This window comes from Durio zibethinus, chromosome 13, assembly GCF_047325235.1.
Source record: "Durio zibethinus cultivar Kanyao isolate XHJ-2024 chromosome 13, ASM4732523v1, whole genome shotgun sequence".
Taxonomy (NCBI): Eukaryota; Viridiplantae; Streptophyta; class Magnoliopsida; order Malvales; family Malvaceae; genus Durio; species Durio zibethinus.
Genome location: NC_143174.1, coordinates 4,493,231 through 4,516,280, shown reverse-complemented (window position 1 = coordinate 4,516,280; position 23,050 = coordinate 4,493,231). Strand labels below are relative to the sequence as shown.

The 23,050-nt window shown below is 33.5% G+C and overlaps 2 protein-coding genes across 3 annotated transcripts; both read right to left on the bottom strand.

Annotated features, from left to right (window-relative positions):
• Nucleotides 1–358: 358 nt before the first annotated feature.
• LOC111303897 (stomatal closure-related actin-binding protein 1-like) lies at nucleotides 359–15,477 on the bottom strand. Its single transcript, XM_022900402.2, has 13 exons — nucleotides 15,210–15,477; nucleotides 14,401–14,699; nucleotides 13,810–13,938; nucleotides 12,936–13,028; nucleotides 11,539–11,679; nucleotides 11,144–11,212; nucleotides 9,796–9,879; nucleotides 8,929–9,109; nucleotides 2,578–2,694; nucleotides 2,395–2,453; nucleotides 1,343–1,477; nucleotides 874–1,023; nucleotides 359–743 (listed from the first exon to the last, which is right to left on the bottom strand). Exons 2-13 carry the CDS (start codon nucleotides 14,680–14,682, stop codon nucleotides 708–710), a joined length of 1,476 nt encoding a protein of 491 aa, XP_022756137.2. The 5' UTR covers nucleotides 14,683–14,699; nucleotides 15,210–15,477; the 3' UTR covers nucleotides 359–707.
• A 3,487-nt stretch (nucleotides 15,478–18,964) lies between these two features.
• Nucleotides 18,965–22,697, bottom strand: LOC111303896 (uncharacterized). 2 transcript variants are annotated; one of them, XR_002691792.2, is made up of 4 exons: nucleotides 21,926–22,680; nucleotides 20,706–20,869; nucleotides 19,454–20,610; nucleotides 18,965–19,303 (listed from the first exon to the last, which is right to left on the bottom strand). XR_002691792.2 is itself a non-coding variant. In XM_022900398.2 (3 exons), exons 1-3 carry the CDS (start codon nucleotides 22,530–22,532, stop codon nucleotides 19,531–19,533), a joined length of 1,851 nt encoding a protein of 616 aa, XP_022756133.2. In that variant the 5' UTR covers nucleotides 22,533–22,697; the 3' UTR covers nucleotides 18,965–19,530. The 2 variants fall into 2 exon arrangements, 1 of the variants encoding a protein (XP_022756133.2); XM_022900398.2 differs by having other exon boundaries at nucleotides 18,965–20,610; nucleotides 21,926–22,697.
• Nucleotides 22,698–23,050: the final 353 nt, after the last annotated feature.

Below are 23,050 nucleotides of genomic sequence, written 5' to 3'. Positions count from 1 at the left end.
TACTAAGCAATGTAATTCATCCATGTATTTGAAAGATGGTTATATTTTTTGTTGGAAAAAAAAAAAAAAACAATGTAACTTTTGGTCGGAATTGTCCTTTGTGCATCATCCACATAACCTTTTCTTCTTTTTATTTTTTGTGGGCGCTTGAAGTTGGGTTGAGCAAATGTTAAGCTTATTCTTAAGCCAGTAAATGAGCCTTAGATGAACCACCAAGCACATGAAATACGAGGATAAACAGAAATATGGTGATTGACATAGAAATGTTGCTAGCTTTTTCAAATATCATAGGCACAGCTACAAATTTTTTTATACCAATTGTACATAGGAAAACCATAAAAGGGCATTACAATAACACTTAAGATAATGAAATGGCTTATATCAAATTGCGAACTCATCATTCACACATCAGTCGTTATGCATAAACCATTCAACAAATATAGACTGCTCCAGAAATCCTCCAAAGCTAGGTCTGAATATGTTATGTTAATACGAAAGGCAAACCAAAAACAATGCCTTTATATTGGGACAGGAGAATGCAAAAGGAAAAGGCAAAATAGGAAAAAAAAAAAAAAAAAAAAAAAGAATGGTGGAAACCCAATACAGAATCAAATAATGTCACGTCCTAGCATTACAAACTTATGATACATGATAAAACTCAAAGCAATTACAATTAGCAAAACAGAATTCTGAGATCTATTAGGTTCCTAAAGATCTCTGTCATCAGGGCCAGCGAGCATGATCTGGCATTTTCAAAAATAAAAAGAAAACATTCATTTACCAGGGGGGAAAACAGTGAAAGAAAAGAAAACTTCACAGGTTTCAACTCAAACGCATTCGGTGTAAAAAAGCAGAATTTGGACAACCACTTACATTGCAGTCAAAAGCAAATCTCCTAGCAAGCATAATGGCTGCATTTCTGTCTCTCTCTGATTCAAATGCTAATACAACTGAAAGCCCTTTGTTTGCTTGCCAAAACAATGCCTGGGCGGCTGCATTTCCGCCCCCTCTAACTCCACACAGCTAAAGCATAAGCACGAGGTGTAAGAAACAAAACATAGTACGCACATCAGACATGAATATCAGAAATCACGTTTCATATCAATTTGTTGATTATTTGTAAAGATGTATAGAGAGAGCATTATCCACATTTTTGCATGCAATTCTCATTCTATGCTTTTTTCCTTTTACTTGTTTCAGTGCCTAGTATGTACAATTTCTTCTAAACAAAACCACCCAAAGAAAAGCCAAAAAGGAACAATGTGAAGGATATGCACAGAACCATCCTCAAACAACATCAAAGCATCTTTCATTAATGCAAAAATTTACAGGACTTTAATACCTGCATTGAGCTGGAATAATATTCTTTAGCAATTGTCGTCTTTCCTTTACATAGCTTCATCCTCATCTTTCCCACATGTAGTACATGAATAGATTCTGATGGATGATCTGAACCATTCATTTGGGTAACAACTACCTGATAAGATAATAAAATTGTAATGATATAATATTAGAAGCCAAAATAAAGATATAAGTGGTTAAAATCTTTACAGAAGACATGAGAAGCATATTCGTTATCTATTCATTTAGGAAACAACTACCTGTAAAATAAACATAATTTAGAAGCAAAAACAAAGAAATAAATAGTTAAATTTTTTTAGCAGATACAAGTAACATTATCCTCATCCATCCAACCATACCTCAAACAAGTGAAAAACAGATGAGATGAAATTAAGCCAATAAACCATTGGTAAAACCTTTTCAGCATGTCAATTTATGAACCAAAACTGGATGCACTGATGAAACAAGTGCTAGCAAGAGCGTAAAGCCTATTTGGTTAATGAGGAGCAGGGTCAACGACAAGAAAGTTAAGGTTCATTGGTAACCAAGCAACCAATACTTGCACCAGAGAATTACGCTAGACAGGAAGTCCTCTTGGCGCAGGTGCTCTAAATTAAAAACTATTTTTCTATAATTTTAAGGCTTTAAGGTCTGGGAGATTGTTTAGGTTTTACAATTCCAGCAAGGATAAGGGGAGAAGTTTAGATATTCAATGCTCTAATGAGCTGCAGAAACAGTAGACTATTCACAGAACAATGTAATATCTGGAACAAAAATAAACAGAGAAGAGATCATTTCCTAAGGAACCATTTTTAACAAGATAGCAATGGTAGGTGCATTTTAATTACAAAGAAAAGTTGGTTCCAAGTGGAAACTCTTATTTATCTGCCCTGAAGTATAAATGGAAAAAAAGTTTACCAAAATAAAACTATAACTAAATAAGTATAGATAGAATCAATGACCAAATCCTAATTGAAATACCCAAACCAAATAAAGAATAACACCATCCATTTAGCCATATATGAGTGAATTTTTTAAAGTAGGATAACATACAGTGAATTCAACATCATGTTTCCGCACAAGTGCCTCCACATAGTTTCCCAAACCAGCAGCTGCTCTCACAAACAAAGAACCAAAGGTTATAAATTTCAATAAATAATGAGAAATAAAATTTTACCAAATTCAAAAATAAAAAATTAAAAGTAGGCATGAAAAGAAAAAACCAGCATAGCAAACCTGGATCAATAGCACCAGTAGTTGTCAATTTGATTAGCTGGCCATCATAAATAATCTCAGCCAGCAGGATTCGACCAACATCAAAAGGCTCTGGAGCATAAACTGATTTGCTAGCACCTGGACAAAGCAAGGTAGAAAAACAAAATCAGATCCAAAAGGGAAATAGATAATTCTCTTGCCCATAAGAGTCAGGCATTAGCATCTTGATGTCAATAATGCTCACTTCACTAATGTTTTCCGTGTAGCTTACTGAAATTATTTTGTTATGATAAACTACTCTTAACCAAAAACAACCCATCCCACCTCACCCCAAACCCCACCCCCATTAAAAAAAAAAAGAAAAGAAAGTCTGCCTACTTAATCAATGCCAAGTTACGTTGACTTTCTTTTATAGCTCAGTCCATCCATGCCATAGTCTTCTTTCTCCTATAATCTAGTTGAATACAGAATTAGCAATAATTAGTAATAGCTAACTTCAGTTTTTACTTAAAAAAAAGTAAAACTTAAAGTAGCTGTACCTATATTGCCAGCCAGGGAAAAGAACAGACACAAACATTAAATTGTGTATACAGAAATTATCATAAAATCCATAGGCTGAATTGATAATGCAAGCATAATCTCTGAAAGTTCATCAAAAGTTCATGGAAATTTAATAAACCTCAACTCAGGTTACCATATTAGGGAGACTAATTCAGATTAGGGATGTCAAAGGGGCGGGAAAGAAGGAAAGTAGGGAGCATTCTGGTGACTGGAATCAACGAGGACAGTGGAGAAATGGTGCCAGGGTTTTTTGGGTTTTAGAGAGGAGGAACAACCGTCGGGTAGAGAGAGAAGTTGAGGGAAATGAACAAGGGGTTAAAATATTTATTACACTAACCCCTAGAACAGGGAATTTTTAGTGTAGAGAGAGGAGATGGAAAACAAAGAAGGGGAAATTTTTTTAGTTTTTATACTAAACAGTTTATTATACATATAAAATATGTTCTATATTTATATATTTATTAAATGTATATTGGGTACCAATACAAGGTGGGTGATATAGTGTCCATTCCCATTCCATGCCCAAAAGGTATTTAAAAATCATACCCATTTCTGTCCATATTCCCAAAATTTGATACCCATACCATCTCAACTTGGGTAAAAAATTGATTTTCTCATCGAATATGGATAAATTGACATCCCCACTAATTCCATTGATTTGAATATGACAAACATATTGATTTTCAATATCATGAAATAACATGCTATCCCATTTGATAATCCTTGCATTTTAGACCACTTAATGTCTAATGGGATACTTGAACATGGGTAACACTATTTTGCATGCTTAACCTCCTATTAGTGTATGCATGTGTGTGAGTTGGAATATTATAGGAATATTTCATGAAAAACAGTTTAAGAGGGATTAATTGGGAGCATTAATGTGTAATTTGTAATTGATTCTCTTTAGTTAGTATTGTCTATATAATGAAAGGCTAATTCAAGGGATTAGCAAGTTGTTCTCTAAAGCCTTAATTTTAACATGGCATCAAAGCCAGCAACGCAACCTCCTCTCTCTCTCTTTCCCCAAATCCCTTTGCAATAGCCCCGCGTTGTCACCCAAGCCATCACTACTATAGACTTTGATCCCGCAGCCTTAAAGTTGTATACTTAAAGCCTTTCCTTCCTCTTCAATAGTCCCTCATTTGTTGAAAGGGGGCCGCCCCTTTATTCTCAAAGGTGGCAAAAAGAAAGGGTTGCAACCTCTTTGTGAATTATTGGTTAAGGGAGACAAGTTCTTCTCAATGTAGAACGTGACTGTAGAACTAGTTTTTGTGGCCACGACCAAAGAACAGGCAACCAAATCAAAATTGATAACTCAGGAGATTATCAAGGGCTCAAGGTTGTTGGATGAGAAACTTGATGGCTCCAACTACTTGTCATGGAATAAGACTATGTTGGTGACCTTGCAAGGTCTTGGAAAGGCTTATTTTCTGACAAGTGAGCTGCCAACAAAGGAAAGCTCAGAGTATGCAGTGTGGGAGCAGGAAAATCAAGTATTTGGACAATTGTTCAACTCGATGGAACGACGAGTCAAGGTAATGTTCAATCAATACCTCACAAGTAAGGAACTTTAGGATGCTTAAAAAATTGCTTATGCAAATTCTAATAATTGGCAGAGGATCTCAAATGTTACCAGGGCGTGGACTAGAATGGAGCAATCCGATAGGAGCCTGTGGGAATATTTTCTTGCGTTCAAGGATGTATATGACAAGTTTAATGAACTCATGCCATTGTTTACCGATTTGAAGACAAACCAAGAGCAAAGAGAGGTTCTAGCTGTTGTGTTTTTCTTAGCAGGATTGAGAAAACAGTACGCCAGTGCTAGTACTCAGATGTTAGCCGGCAGAGATCCACTTTCTTTACTGGATGCTTATAAGTGCCTGAGCAGGATCCCTAGCATGATCCTCCATAGGAAGACATGAGCAGTATTTGTGGCCTCACAACATGAAGGGCGAGCACCACACGGAGGACGTAGTGGACAAGGAAGAGCACGTGGAACTAGTAGAGGAGACCCACAGTTCTGCTATCATTGTGGACAGCAGGGACACTTATGGAATGTTTGTCCACATCTTTGAGGTAATTTTGGCCCACTAGCAGCAAGAGGAGAAGGGAGTTCAATTATCCCAAGATGAGTATGACATGCTTATTCAGATGCTTCAGAATCAGAGTTTGATCTCCTCTCCAACAACAACTTTTATATAAGGTAAATCTATTGCATACCTGGCTACCCCCTCCAGGACATGCGTGATTGATTAAGGAGCTTTGGATCACATGAAGGGTACTACAGTTACTTTTTATTCATATACTCTTATGATGGGGAAACAGTCTGTTTTGGTTGCTAATGGAAACTCTATAGATATTGTGTGAAGTGGCAGGGCTTGAACTATATCCACGTTACCTTTACATTCTGTGCTGCATGTCCCTTCTTCTCCTTTTAACTTACTTTCAATTAGTCAAATTACAAGAAATTTGAATTGTAGTGTCTCCTTCTTTCCTACTTTTTGTGTTTTTCAGGATCTGTTATGAAGCAAACTATTGGTAGGAGAAAGATCGAAGGATGTCTTTATGTTCATGATGATATACATAAGATACAGTCTAGACTAATGACATACTCAGGAGAATTGTCATCAGCTTATGAGTTTCATTGTCGTTTCGGTCATCCATCCATGTCAACTTTACAAGCTATGTCCACATTTATCATCTTTTAATTTTGATTGTGAATCGTGCAAGCTTGCCAAACTGTAGAAAGTGTCATATTGACCTCAATTTAATAAAAGAGAAAAGTTTCCTTTTACTGTGATTCATTCTGATGTATGGGGACCTATCCTATTATTTCAAAATCTGGTTATAGATACATTGTGACATTTGTTAATGATTATTCACGAGTTTGTTGTTTGTATTTGTTGCGGAGCCACTTCGAATTATTCTCTGTCTTCCCTACCTTTCATGCAGAAATAGAGAATCAATTCGATAAGTCTATCAAAGTTTTACGGAGTGATAATAGGGGAGAGTATTTTTCTACAAAGTTTGTTCGATTGCTAAATGCAAAAGGTATTGTTCATCAATACTAGTGTACAGATGCTCCACAGCAAAATGGGATTGCTGAAAGGAAGAATTGTCATTTGTTGGAACTGGCTAGAGCTCTTTTGTTTCAAATGAAGGTTCTTGAGGTGTTCTGGAGTGAAGCTGTCCTTATAGCATGCTATCTTATAAATCATTTGCCGTCCTCAGTCCTTAAAGGAAAAGTTCATCTTCAAGTATTGTGTCCTGAACATCCCTTATTTCCAATCTCCCTTAAGGTGTTTGGGTGCACAAGTTTTGTTCATGGCACTCGTCTGGTTCACGCTAAATTAGACCCACATTCCTTTAAGTGTATCTTCCTAGGTTATTCACATGTCCCAAGAGAGTATCGATGCTAGTCTCTAGACCCGGGTCACTTTATTATTACAGCATATGTCACGTTTCATGAGTTGATTCATTTTCCTTCAATACTACAATCTCATCCATCACCTATCATATCAGAAGAAGATTTTCTCATCTATCAGATACATAGTACACCGATCAATGCATCTTCTTTTAAGGCATGCCCCGATATTAAAAGATCCACCTGTGGAAACTTCCCCTATCGAGACAATCTCTCTGTTGATAGATCCACCTCGAGACACTATGGCTAAGGATTGTACCAATTGCTCTATGGAAAGGTACATGAAATTGCAAAAATTTTCCTCTATACACGCCCTTGTACAAAGGACTTTCTACTCAACTTCAACCAAACTTTTATCGCCACAATTGATTCTATTACTGTGCCGCGTACTCTTCGTGATGTTTTTGCGGATTCAGGATGGCGTAAGGCTACGAAGGATGAGATGATGGCCTTAGGGGCCAACCATATAGAGAATTTGGTTTCCTAGCCAGATGGGTAGCAAGTTATTGGATGCAAGTGGGTCTTCACCTCAAAATTGAATCCTAATGGTTCACTGGCTAGATTGAAGGTAAGGCTAGTAGCGAAAGGATATGCGCAGACATATGGAGTAGATTACTTGGAAACCTTTTCACCAGTGGCAAATATGACATCTATTTGCCTATTTCTTAGTTTAGTTGCTACACATAAATGGCCATTATCAATTGGATGTGAAGAATAATTTCCATGGTGACTCGGCTGAAGAGGTATATATGAAGCAACCACTGGGGTTTGTTGCTCAGGGGGAATCTGAGAAGGTGTTTCGTTTGCGTAGGTCTCTGTATGGCCTGAAACAATCTCCACACACATGGTTCAACAAATTTAGTGCAGCTCTTGTTCAGTGTGGCATGCGGCAGAGTGAGAAGGATCTTTCAGTATTTTATATGCGGCAAAGTTCTGGCCTTATATTGTTGGAAGTGTATGTAGATGATATCATCATCACCGGCAGTGATAGTACTAGGATTAACAAACTTAAGATATATCTTAAGTCCCAGTTTGAGACCAAAGATCTTGGTCAATTGAAATGGCAAGGTGTAAAAAGGGAATCTTTGTATCTCAAAGGAAGTACATGATAGATATTTTAAGAGATGCAAGCTTATTCCTTGCCAAGCCAAGAGACACATCGATGGATCTAGGTATTAAGCTTTCTCCAAAAGATGGCACTCTATTTGATGATCCCACACCTTACAGGAGACTAGTTGGAAAACTAAATTACCTGACCATGACGAGACCTAATATATCTTTTCCAATGAGTGTGGTTAGTCAATTCATGGCAGCTCCTAGAGATCCTCACTGGAGAGTAGCGATGCACATCCACCGATATTTGTTGAAAAATCCTGGAAAAGGGATACTCTACAATTCTACTAGTGATGGGGGTATTTGAGCTTATGCAGATGCAGATTGGGCAGGCTATCCCATAGACAGAAAGTCTACATCTGGTTATGCTATCTTCCTTGGGAGTAATCTGGTGTCCTAGAAGAGCAAGCAGCAAGTAGTTGCTAGGTATAGCGCAGAAGCAAAGTATAAAGCCATGCCTTTGGCTACAATAGAGGTATTATGGATGGTTCAATTCTTAGATGAAATTGGGCTTTCAGTTCGGATCCCTACAGAGCTATGATGTGATAATCAGGCAGCAATTCATATTGCTTCCAATCTAGTATTTCATGAAAGAACCAAGCATATAGAAGTTGATTGTCATTTAATCAAGGAAAAGTTACAAAGTGGAAAAATATTATTGAAGCATGTGTGCACGGGGGAACAACTAGCCGATATTCTTATGAAATCACCTCCATAAGTTCGAGTTGACTATTTATGTAACAAGCTAACCATGACTAATATATATGCTCCAGCTTAAGGGGGAGTGTTAGTGTATGCGTGAGTTGGAATATTATGGGAATATTTCATGGGAAATAGTTTAGGATGGATTAATTGGGAGCATTAATGTGTAATTTATAATTGGTTCTCTTTCCTTAGTATTGTCTATATAATGAAAGGCTAATCCAAGGGATTAGCAAGTTATTCTTCAAAGCCTTAATTTTAACACCTCCAACCTTAATTAAATAAATCAACAAAAATTATATTTATCTACAGCCACGATGTGTTTAACTTTAAGGAATAAAAAGAGTTAAAACAATGATTGGCTGACAAGGTAATTAAAATACCGCATGATGGGCAACAACATCTAAACATATTTACTAAAATAATCAGCATAATAAAGCAAATGAAGACAAAAAACATGCTATGACATTAATATTCCTTTCATCAGGAAAATCAGTTTACCATGCATCAAATACCACCTATTAGTAATCTTAAACACAAAAAGTAAACAATCAATGACTTATTTTTACCTGATATAAGCTCCTTTTTGCCACCTTCAGATGAAATACGATACCACTGAATTGAACATTGGGAAAGTTCTGGAGCAATATCAGAACAACGTTTAATCCGCAAATATGAACCTAAAATTTCAGCCCCCCCCAATTCATACAAATGAGATAAATTTTCCTCGATTCTCTTGCTTCTTGCTAGCTGCAAAAATTGGTTAAGGAAAGCAGAAGGTTAAAAAAGTCAATGATTAAAGAAAACGAAGGGAACTACAATCATATGCACCAGTCCATTCCACACAAATGCCTGTAAGAAATTAGAAAATGAATGAACCAGAAGAGTTAAATTGAAAATCTTTCAGAAAGAATACCGGTATAGCACTACAAACTAGAAAAAGAAATGATACTAAGTATCCACCTATTTCTGTATATCTGAGTTTGAAACAGAAAAACAATCTTATGAACTACGGAGCTAAAGCACAATTCAAGGAACAAACGGATTCAGCCTTATTATACATTTCTTAGGAATAGAGGAATAGACATCTAAATTGGTTCAAACATTTGAAATATGCATCAGAAACATATGAGGCCCTCAATCTACTGAAACCAGAGAAGTTCAGATCAGTACATTTTGCCAAAGATACATAGACTTTGCTAACTTTCTAGTTTCAGACAATGTTCCTACAACAAAGCACATACCAATATGCTAAAAGGAATGGAAAGTGCGAAAGAAATGTAAAGTTTGTGGCTCATTATTGTACCACCAAAAAAAAAATTCAGAAGAACCGAGAATAAGCTAAAAAACTACGAACATTCATTCAACTATCGCGACTAGAATGACTGAAAGAAACTGATTAACAAAATCTACAGAACTAAAGGTAAAAGGCAAACCTCTTTTTGAAGCAGTAGGGAATGCTTAGACTTCTCTGCAAGTTGAATCCTTAATGCACGAAGCTCATGTTCCATATCCATAACCTGCAAATTGTTATTTGTTTAACTCATCCACTAGTTCAACTAAAAATGAATTGAAAGAACATCTTGCAGAAATGGTGTCAATTTGATCAATCATGCTGCAAAGCACACATATTTTAGGGGATGTTTCAACATATATTAATATAAAAAACTCGCAAAGGTTTGCTTTTTGTGCAAACAGCCTTAATATTAAGCAAGCCCTTCCATAGATTGATTCATTTTGAAACCAAACACAAACCATTATTCAATTAGATAGCATTATGCAAGAGACAAACAGAAAAGTTAAGAATGCAACATTTGAACAAAAATTCTAATCAATATAGACCCAAACGTTGTGCCAAGAATTGGCTCTGTCTCCATAAGTCAGACACCAATTCAAACTGCATTGGTCAACACTATGCATCCCATTCCATTGTTGTCTCAACCCTCTCTGTGGAAGAATGCCACAGAAGAAATGTCTAAGTGCATATTCTAATAATGATTTTCATGTTCAGAAGAACGATATTCATGACTAGCAAGTGAATGGTGTTCATCACAAAAGAATGGTGTTCATCACAAAAGCCCATTTCCTTTTTCTTTTAATTCTTCACTTGGAGAGCAAGAGAGAATCACAGTCATATTAAGACTTGCTTTATGGTAATCATATCTTTAAATAACAGCAGCCACAGAAGCAGCAGCAACAAACTAAAAAAGTAGGTACTTTACCTTAGCCTAGATAAGCCCTAGAATTAAATCATATTTAAAAGATAAAAAATATAAGCATAAACCATGCATATGGTAACAAACGACTTCTTATATTTTTTGCTTTTTTCACTGTAATTTATTGTATTTTTATCTTTACAGATAGATTTTTTCCCTTAACTTAATCCAAAAAAAGGCTTAACAGCTTTAAGGCATTAATATACCTCAAAAGATTAGGGCTAGGAAACAGGGATTAAACATGAAATCCCATCAACACCCGCACACCATCCCGACCTGCAGAAAGATGATGAAACTACTCCAAAAACAATGTTCTCCATCTCCAAAATACAGTTAGCGCAAATGATATTCTAAATTCCTTGTACTATATATAAGATTATGAGTTTGTAGGACTAAAAGACTGAATTTCTACAACAGCCACATACAACTTGCATCACGCACAAAAATAAACCAATTTTCAAGGATAGAAAAAATTGAGACAGAAACAAGCTGTAAACCCCATACTAATTTGAAAGAATGTTTTAAAATACCAATGATGAAAAAAATCAGTCATGGATGTAAGATAAACCTTGCTAGGTTGGTGTAGCATTTTGATCCTTCTAGCCTCTTGAACCTCCTTCATTAATTCTTCCAAGTCCTGAAATCCATATGAAATATTTGTTATGAAAGAAAAAGACAGAAATATAGAAAAATTTGCCACAATAAAATGCACAAAGTAGAAACTGCTATGACGAACCCGAGAGGCCCGCAAAAGAACAGTATACATATGAAATTTGTATTAATTGATAGTAAAATAAGATATGCCTAAGCAGTAGATATTTTTTACGGTCAACGCAATGTGGAAAGAGAGAAGTATCAGTATAAAGCTAGATGCATTTAGCAGGTAGATCTTTTAAAATGCAAATCCCCATAACCAAACTTTGGAAGTCAATAAACATAATATTAAAAAAAAACAACAAAAACCTGTTTGCCTGAAGCTCGAGACATTTGTTCTTGCTCTTGAAGGGCCTCTTCCACTATTTGAACTGCTGCTCTAGCATTCTCAATTTCAGCGCGAGCAAAAGCTCTTTCCTCATCAACAAGTTTCTTAGCATCTTCAGAGGCCTATTTGGAGACACAAGCATGCAAAAGTAAAGCAGTAACAGAAGAATTATTATGTTCTGTGCATTAAGCAGAAAAAAAAGAAGTAAATAACTTATGGACCCAGGCCCAGCATAGTCGGATTACTCCCAGATGTTACCAGAGCAGCCCTCTTCTAAAACAAATACAGGTTGTTCAGGGTCAAGGCACGTTGGTTTTTTTTTGTCTTTTGGTCTCAAAACACATTTCCAGAAAAACAAAAATGAAACCAAGTGAAAACAGAAAATAAATAAATAAATAGTATTATTTTTAGAACATGGGGTGTCCTGAGAACAATTCTCTTGAAAACTGTTAAATAGAAAAATAGTTTCCGGAAACAAGAACCAAACACAAGCCTTCCCTGGAAAACATTGATAACAAGGGATTGTGAGTCACTACATATAGAAGCAGAAACATTTTAGAATTAAGAAAGCAAGTCTTTTGATTACTTGCCTATCTGAGGCTCAATAATTAAGAAGAAATGGGCAAGGCAAAATGATCTTGCCAGCATAATCAGAAAGCAACAAACTAAGCATTTCTACCAGCATTGTACCAGTAACCATTCAATGACAGCAATCAGAACAAGGCGAAACCAAATAAACAAATTTAAGAGGAGAGAAAATATTAAAGTTAAGGCAGGTGCCACAAACAATAGCTACAATAACAAGTCTCTAGCATAATAAAACACTTTTTAAATGGAAATAGCGAGCTCAACATTTCCTAAACTATTATCTCATTCAAAATTTCAACAAGATATCCTCACAATCCAGTTCCAAAATATACAGTAGTTACCTTCAGAGAACCATAACTTAGCCTACATCATCCCAGCCAAAAAAAATCAGTACTTCAATAAATCAATAAAGAAAAAGGCATTCTTCCACTAAATAAGGGATCAAAAGGTGCCATACGTATTCACTATTCAGCCAAAAATATCTATAGAGGTACTTTAACATGAAATACAGAAAGCTCTGGAGAAAGACTAATAAATCACAGACTCGGTCATGATAATTCATTTAGATTTTCTAAACGTTTATCAAAACAATATAAGCAATTACAGTTTCTCTCCAACCAAAAACACACTTACGAAGCACTGCATGTATATAAAACAAATAATGCATTTAATTTGTTCAGCATTTTTAGATATATTGATGACACAAATATACATCCCTAAAAAAAACTTATTATGAAATCCAGAAAAAAAGGGATGCGCATCATCCAGCATTTATCATAAGCTATATTACCTGCTTAAGGAATTTTGCTAGTTTCTTCACTTCTGCCTTCTCTTGAATCAACTCTCCTTCTCTTTGAGTCAGTTGAACTGCCAGGGTTTCCACCTGGGGACACAACCATAATTCAAAGGTCATTATTGCCTCACTTGAAAGTTAGCAAGCAATATGCATTAACCAAGAATCCAATTAGATAGTTTTAGATGAACCATCAAAGGTGAAAAGATATAGCCAGAGACCAAAAGAGAAAATCTCAAGCATCGAAAGATTTTTTTTTGTTTTGTTTTTTTATCTTTATCCATTTTTTCCGCCCAAAAGGTTGGGGAAAGACATGCATTCTCAAAGCTGATCTATTCAAACAATACGAACAGTTTTCTCCCAGAAAAGAAGTTCGCTTCACATCTAACCATACTATAAATGATAACAATAAGACTTACAACATTATTACAGAAAGCAGAAGATCACCATACACTTGCCATGCTATTTCTAAAACCAAATCCTTCTTTACTAGGAGCAAGCAACGATGGATACAGCATATCATAGTCAAGGGTGAATTAAACTCCTGTCCTTATGCTTTACCAATAATTATAGCACGGAACAATGTTGATACAAATGATAATAACATCCTTGAAACTAAAAAAGCGAACTGAAGCGACAAATCAGCAATCATACCCTTAAAGTTACGCATATTTTTTTTCTCCTCATCGTTCACCATGAACATTATTTCTCTATGCACCCAAACTAATAGTGTAGTTTTATTAAAGTAAAACTTAATTTTGCATTTTCTATAGTAGCATTTAACTTTCAAAGATAAACAGGTCTGCCGTATCACTCTTATAGCCTTACAGGTAATAAATTCAATGGTAGAAGCAAAGTGTAGAACACTAACCATTGCAATCGCCTCCTCCACATCATCCTTGTTTCTTCCAGCCACACGTCCTTTTAAAGATTCCAGGGCATCCCTAAGCTTCTTCAAAAGGACATGTTTCTCCAGTGAAGCTGCCTCTCTGAGTCGAGCCTGAATCCAACAAGTAACTAGCTTATAATTTGTTCACATCATAATCCATATTGGTTAGAAATTAATAATAGTCCCAATGCTTCTCAACAGCGAATAGGAACAACAAAAAATGATAGAAGAATCACTTGCATGAACAGACTACTCAGTGGCCTAACCTATTTCTTCAATCCAGAGATAATCCAAGATGCATAACAAAATGATAACAACCCACAAAACAAAATTTACTATTCGACTGATCTTAATGCCACTCACTAGCAAAACTGAGTAACCTTTTATTATTAAATTAAAACAGGAACCAACATATTTATAAGTAGTTTCCAACAACCTATCTTCAATTCCTTGGATTCTTCATAAGGCTAAAACAAGTCAATCTAATGTTAGGCAATTTAAACAAATGTCTTTAGCAATCTATCTGAAAAAAAACTGCAATGCATAAATAAATGAATTTCGAAGTAATTAGACCTCTTCAGACAACTTAGCAGCAGCAGCTAACCCCTTTTCGAATTTACTAGCAAGGTCACGAACAGAGAGGCGATTCTGCTGCTCCAATAACAACGCGGTCTCACGAGCAACAACCTCCTTCATGGACAAAACTTTAGGATCTTCTTTGGGATCCAGAATCTGATTATTTGCCCCAATTTTATAATTGGGAAAACGACTCGAAGCAAATATCACATCAGCTGATACAGCTGGAACTGCTTCCTTTTGTATAGTATCACCAAAATTCCGATTTACCCTCGTCATTGTTCCGAAACTACCCTCTGTTAGATCACCCAAAAAAGTGTTAATTTTTGGATTCCGAAACAGAAGATTTAAATTACTATAAAAGAATTAAGAACGGATAAAACATTATTTAAAGAAAAAAAAAACTTATTAACAGCTTAAACCAAAATGTGGATCAGCATTAACCAACATAAATTACTCCAATTAAGAAAATTAATTATCTAATTAGTTGTCAAACATCTAACCAAAAAACAATTAATCAGATAATTTGAAGTGTGGTAACTAAGCAGAAATAAATAAAATCATGTTTCAATTATGCCAAATGTAACCACGAATAAGAAAAATATATATAGATAAAAAAATTTTAAATCAGAAAATTCTCTAAACTCTAGCCAAGATAAAACACCAAATTAAACACGTGCAAAGCCAAGGGAAAAGGAAACAAAGAACCCAAAAAAAAAAAAAGATAATAGTTGGTTTTCTCAAACCCTAATTCAAGAAAAACAAGGGAAAATAATAGAAGGGAAAAAAGGAGAATTGGAACTTACAGATCATGAAAAATATAAAAATAAAAGGAAAAAGGAAAATTAAAAAGCGTTACTAGGTTGCTGGATCAGCTAGGATGAAATATAAGAAAAGTTTTTGGATTCTCTCGAGAAATTAATATAAAAATAATTAACGAGGAAAAAAAAAATCAAGAGAGAAAAGAGAATATGCAGTGAAGTGTTTTTTCTCTTTTCTTTTTGGGTTGTTGGTTGGTTGCTCTGCTTTTTGAAAAGGCAATGGAAAGAAATAAGAAGAGGAGGAGTACCCCTCGGATTTTTTTTTTTTTTTTTTTTGCTTTTTAAATTTTATTATCAATTCGTAGTCATTGTCTTCGTTAAAGAAAACGGTGAGGAATTAGACAGCATCCGATGTCTATTTACTTCAGTTTTACACTTTTTACTTTTGATTAATTTTTTTATTTTAGATTAATGTTACAAATAATTTTGAATAATAATAAAATATTTACTATGAGGTATAAATTAAAATTTTTTAATATAATTTATTAAATAATATAATATTTATTTTAATGTAATTAATTTCAAATAATAACATAAAATGAATAATTAATTTTTTAATTATTATATTAATTAATAAATTTATTTAAATTTTTAAAAATCATATATTATATTAAATATTTTATTTAAAAATCATTCGCGATTAAATCAACCGGTCAAAAGTAAACAATATTGTTAAATTATCTAACAAAATAAACATAAAAATTGAAAGAGTGAAACATAAGCATTGGACTGATCCAATTCACTATACTATTATATAAAATTTCTCCTTTCAATTTACTTTTGCTGTTGCTATATGTTAGTGGGTATGGACTGTGGAAAGACAAATCAATTGGATGCTTATGCTTCAAATTCAAAACTCCTCTCACTGTGGACCCATTGATTATTATGCAAATGTCCCTCACCATACGTACCATATACATGGCAGTGGCTTTTCTTAAAAATAAACAATTTTATAAGAGAAAAATTTTTTTTAAAAAAATGGAGATTTGGTCGGTGGAAGTGTTGAGGATGCGTAATTAAATGTTTAATGGCAGCGTGGGAACCAAAGTAACGAAATGCATTTCTGGAGTTAAATAGATAGTAGATTCATGATAAATTTTACATTAATTTTTTTTAGATGAAATTTAGAAATTTTTTTATTAAAATAATTTAATAAAAATTTTAAATAGATAAATTGATAGAATTTGATATAAAAATTAATAATATATAAAAAATTTTAAAATTATTATTTATAATCCATATTTAATCAATATTTATTCAATAATAAAAATTTTTTATATATTTTTACTAAAAGTATCTACCTAAAATTATATATAAATTTTTTTTTTTAATTTTGTCAATTTTCGTACACTCGATTTATGTAAAAAACTCTTTCAGTCAATTAATTTTATTTTTAATTTTATTATTTTTAATAAAATATTTTACAAATTATACTTAAAAACTTTATTTAAAACTTTTTCGGAAATTCATTCACTGTTTCTGTCCTAAAACTCCTGACCAAAAATGTTTGTTTTACATTCCGTACAACCAAAAATATTAAAAAATGTAAAAGAATTTGAAAAAGTATTGATTGAAATGAGATGAAATAGTAAAAAATGAGTTCGGATTGATTACATTATTTTGATTTAAATTAATTATAATTTAATTTTGATTTAATGATAAGAAAATATAAAATGTATATTAATATAATTTATTTATATTAATATAAATGAATCTTTGATAAAATTTAACTTTTAAAATTTGTATTATTTATAAAAATATTATTCAACAAATCCATGTAATTTTTTTAATTTTACATACAAATTTAAAAAGTTGACATATGTTGATTTAATTTTTTTTAAATAATTAATTTTAAAAATTTTATTCTTGTATTGGTAATGTTGTTATTTACTCCTCACATTATTATTTCTAATTTAAAAAAAAAAGCACACATTATCATTTCATTTCTGTTTCTTTCACTTTCAAATTGATTGTTTTTTTCCAACTAATCGGCTTAGCCGTATTTGTAGGAATATCGGATGGAAGGTTGGTCAAATCCAAGCGTGTACACATCATTGATGTGATTTGGGTTTTTGTTTACTTTTTATTTTCAAATTATCAATAAAAATATTAAATTTTACCCATAAAAAAAATCGAGAGTTTGTCGGCTTTTGGATTGGGTTGGTATTGGGCCGACCGGATTTGGATTGCTTTTAGGTTTTCTTGTCGACCGGAAGCCAGCAGGTCCAAAACTCAAGGACTTATTAAACTTTGAAATTTTTGAGATTATATCCTTTATTTAATTCAAAAATTAAGTAGATTGGTTCAATGGTTATATTCATTTTGTTCGATGAAAAAATTTTGAATTTAAATCTTACAATTAATTATTTATTAAGATCATTTTGAATATATTACTTACAGTTATTTATTTTAAATTATTAAATATGATATTTTTTATTTTGATTTAAAGAATTGAATAATCTATCTATCATCAGATTTAATTTTATCAAAAAATTTCAAAAATTAAATAAGCTTAGTAATCTAAATAAGTTTAAACTTTCTATGTGAATGGATGATAAAAATTGAAGCTGCTATTATGCTTTCAAATCTTTAAGTATTTTTATTGTTTAACTCAGATTAATTATAAGATATAAAGTCAAATTTAAGTGTTTTAGCATTCGATTCAAGCAATTCATGAATTAAATCAAACTTTTACATTTTTAATATCATATACTTATAATTAAAATATAGTATTAATGCCAATAAACGGTTGATTTAAATGATAAAAAAATATGTTCTTTTCTTTGTTATTAAAGGAATGTAAAAAAATAGTTTTTAATAAATTTATTAGATCCGAGTATCACTTAATAAAAAAATATAGCATTTAAGGATAAAAATTAAGGCGATCACCCTCCCTCAGAAAAAGTATGATACTGATTGGCATTATTTGATGCGGCAGGAGCTCCTGTCTGACAGACGGTGGAAATATTGAAGTATACCAAGGTAGTATATTTGGTTTTATCGACTTCCAATTTCTTTAACAATCAATATTTTATTCTTTGCAGCTTTGAAGAGGAAAATGTAGGACTTTTTATGAAAGTGGTATCTTTTCATCGATACATAATAATTTATATATTTATATCATATAAAATATTAAAATATATATTTATATCATATTTTATATAAAAATTATTTATCATAATTTTTATCAATACGAAAATATAAATTATATTTTTTATTTTATTAAATTTATATTTAATTGTTATTAAGATTTTATATTGTGTCACTCTCATATTTATTTTTTATACCATATTTATATTATCTTATCATATTATATTTTAAATTAATAAATTTATTTCACATTATTATGTCATATTTTACGTCATCAAAATTATTTTCATATTATCAATCTCTTGCTATCCATTCTCTACATATTTTTATACCTACTAAATCATTAGAGGATCTTGTTGGAGTTTACTCCAGGCCGGCCATCCTCGTAGTGAAAAGCAGATAAAATTTTTGCCTGAACGCCAGTCTTAACCATTTTATACTGACTGCACTTTGGCATCCCTCTTCCCAGGGTGCGTAATTACATACAGTTCATGCTCAATAAGTGTACTTTTGGTACATACGATTTTGAACTATATAATGAAAGATAATCTCCTTTAATCCCATAAATCTCACCCCACTGATCTCAGAATTCCAACTCTAGACCTTCAAGTTACAGTCTCAAGTTCCAACTACTGTGAAACAACAACAAATACATCAAAAGCTGTAATTATGTTTTAACTTCCATTAAGAAATAAAACAAGAAACAACATTACATAGTGTTAAGAATGTCTATCTTGATTTAGCATTACTGCTACCGAAATTGCCTCAAAAAGATTTCCGGGAAACTCACAATTCCAACAAAATTCGAAAGCCTTGGCCTCCTCAAACTCAGCTTGCTCGGTTTCGATATGCATCCAGTGAGATTTCTATGTTCCTTAACATGTTCAAATCTCACTAAACCATCATTGCTTCCGACCAGATATGCCACCTCCTTCAGCCAAGAGATAATCTCCAAAAATTCTCTAAGAACTCTTTTAGCATTATCATTCCTAGCTTATACATCAAAAGTAGTCAAATGTGCTGCCATACTTGGACAACCGAGATTGCCAATGTGCATCTCAGCATTAAAAAGATGATACACAAAATTCTTCTGTTTCTAAATGCTACTGCCTCACACACTTTCATGGCTTATACCTTACCTTGACCTTCAATACGAGTCCCGTACTAAGCATAATGAATTAAGATTCAGATGGAAGTTTGAACATTTCTGTGACTGCTATGACTGGTGACAAACTACAGCTGTGCAGGAAGAATCGTTATCTATGACCCATAGACTAAATTCTTGAAGCCGCTTCTGAATGGAATCCATGTCTAACTCTCTGGACCAATAAACCACCTTTTTATTGGTCTCCAAGTTTTGATTGAGATTTTGGTTACCAATTTTCATGCCAAAGCTTCTCTCATCCAGACGCTTAACTCTAACTCCCTTCTGTTCCAATAGCTTTGCCATTACAGATACAAAATTTCTGCTCTCTCTAGGTAGTGAAAGTTTATCCACCATAGCTGCAACATCATACAGAAAACCATCAGCCCAAATTTTGAGGGCAGAAGGTGAGTTCTTGACAAAGAAAAGGTCCATGCTCTCCCCTGCATAGAAGTTGTCTATGGAATCAATAGACTCAAGAAACAGGTCATTGTTAACAAGAACAATGTTTCCATCCAGTACCCAAGTATTATAACTGAATTCTAAACTTTTTTTGACAAGATAAGCCTTCAGCAGAATATCCTTCATAAACCTAGCATTCTTCTCTTCCATTCCCACTGATTTATACAATCTGATATTGCTGAGAAATCGGTCTGCATCAATTACAGGGTGTCCCCTTTGAGCAAGATCAAACAGAAAGCCAGTACCAGAACCAATTAAAATGTAATTCCAAAGATTTAGCCTCTCAAAGTGGCAAAGAAGGTTTCTAGTGACTGCCTCTGATACCCCAAATAGGCTAACAAGCAAGACAGTTCCCTTTGTCTGCACAGAGGGAAGAATAGACCCAAGATCATTCAAGTTCCTTACAACTCTTCCAGGAACTACTTCCCTGAAACAGAAATCATACCACTTCATACTACTCAAAGATTTCATTTCCAGAAAATTGGAATAAAGAGAATTTACATCCAATAGTTGAGAGTCTGGCCCTGCTGTTTTTCCATAGTTAACGCCGACATCCCTGTGGGAGACACTAAGTGATTTCTCATCCAGAAATTTTGTGTAAATATTAAAATAGCCATGAGAATGAATAAATTTAATGAACCAAGGAGTCCATATTCTTTCTCCCATCTTTTTGTACCATCCCGTGGTAACCTGCATATAGCTTGTAGATTTTATTAGATTGAAAATAAACACCAAATAAATGAACAAGGAAAAATAAAGGAAAGAGCTAAACCAACATAAATTACCATCCCATCAAGAAATGGCTTAAAGTCTTTCGCCTTGTGATCATCATACCACAACCTGAACTCTTTCCAAGGCTTTGGGAAGAGAAGCTGGCCCCAGGTGCCAACCAGTTGGTACAAGAAAAGTCCTGAGGTGCTATCTAGTAGCAACTTGTTTCCATGTTTACCTGGAGTTAGCAAGCAAATAAATGAAGGAATTTTGAGAATTCTCCAAAAAAAGAATTAAGATCATGTATTAATGGTTGTTGGATCAATAATCTAGCATGGATGGTAACAAAATGATAAGCAAAGACATGCATTACACAATTTGCATCAGAAAGAATTACACAAGCACACCACAGTTACAACTTACAAATGAAGCAGCCAAAACCAATCAACCAGGCAACAATAATGCAGAAGACAGGTTGTATTATTACAGAGATCTTCAATAGTGTGGAACTCGGCCACCAACCAAACGGGAAAAAATTAATAAAATATGTATGTAAAGCACCACAGAAGGAAATGTTACTAATACACCCTGCAATTAGCTAGCTGAATGGTTCTGCCTGATCAAACTCTTACCATAACCTATGATTGAAAAGGAATTTTGGAGGCATGAATGAGGTATGACTTGATTTGAAAATAACGTGGTTTTCAAAAACAATATTATCTTATTAAATCACAGGATAGCTACACAGTCAATTATGAAAATACGGACAAACATGGGATTCAAATGCGCTTTACAAGCAATGGACTAATTTCTCTAGTGATTTCCAAGTTACAATCTTCTCTGTTAGGTTATTACTTTTCTTACTTGTTTTCACTATTTGCTTTTTGCTTGTTAAGAAAGAAATTATAAAGCAAAAACATAACGTTCTGAAATTGAACAAATGACTAAATGTAATATCAATTTATAGTATAATCAGTCAATATAAAAACAAGATAGCTATTTTGTTACCTAAGAGGATTATATTTTTAGATTTTAAAATTCTTTTAAAAAATATTGTTTGCTATTTATAACCAAAGTCCAAACTTCAAATGAACAATTACTTTATTGAAGCCACACTTGTGACAAATCTTAAACTGGGAAGCCCATTTTTTTTCTTTTTCAATTCACATAAATCCAATCATCGTTACATTAATTCATGTAATTCAAACAAATTCCATCAACCCCCTTTTTTGCAAAATAACAATCATTCCCAAAAAGTATACAAAAAACAAAGAAAACCCAGAAAAAATGGTACCTGGAACAAACCTTGGGCGCTGAAGGGAAGCCCCATAAACAAAAGGACTGAAATTGGAAGCATTGTAGTAATAATTCAAGATCAAAGCTCTCAAATACTTAAAAAATAATGGTGAAAGCTCCAAATCATCTTCAACAACGAAGGCAAACTCATCATCAGAAGTGGGCCACCAGACTTCTAACCATTGGCCTTGGAGACCCACATTGGTGGTTCTGTAATGAACGATCTTTTGACCCCATTTCCACTCAAACCCATCAACAAAGTGCAGAATTCCAAACGAGTCCTGAAGTTTGAGGTCGATGTCGGATTGGGATTTGTTTGGAAAATGGTCGATGAAGATGTGGAGGTGGACAGGGTGGTGTGGAAGGTAGTAGGCGTTGGAAAGGGAGGTGAGGCAGCGGGTTAGGGAGTTGAGGCGGTTAAAAGTGAGGACTTTGATAGTAAGAGAAAAGGTTGGGGTGGTGGTGGTGCGGATAGAATGGGGATTTAGAGGAAAGGTTTGGGTAGAGATGGGATTTGGGTGGGGGGAGTAAAGGAGGAGGAGGAGGATGCAGAGGGAGAGGAGGAGGATGAAAAGGACGAAGTGTTTCTTTGGAGGGCCCACCATTTCTGTGAATTCATAGATCTCGCTCTACAACTCTAGCAAAAGCTTTAACTCAGGGCTGGCAATAGTGGCTTCTTCTTGGATTGTGTTAAAACAGTGGAAAAAGAAAAGGGTTAAAGACGCATTTAGCACTTGTAGTAGAATTAAAGCTCATATTAGGTATTCTAATTTTCATTCCATCCAGTATTTTGGTATTTTAACTTAATAAGTTAATTATTATGTTAACGTGTTATGTACACCTAATAAAATCACATCTCATATTATTGCCATCATATCAAACATCTTTTATTAAAAATTTTTAAAAAGGTAAAAATTTTTAAATTTTCAAAAAATTTAAAATAAAAAATAAAAAAATAAATTACATAAAACCATCTTATAGTTTGGAGCAAATTTAAAGTGACTTATGAGATTTAAATTATGACATTTAATTATCTTATGATTTATTTTAATTTTTTTTCTCAAAATTATGACAATTTCATTATTTTTTATTTTTTATCTTTTATTTTTTCTCTAATAATTCA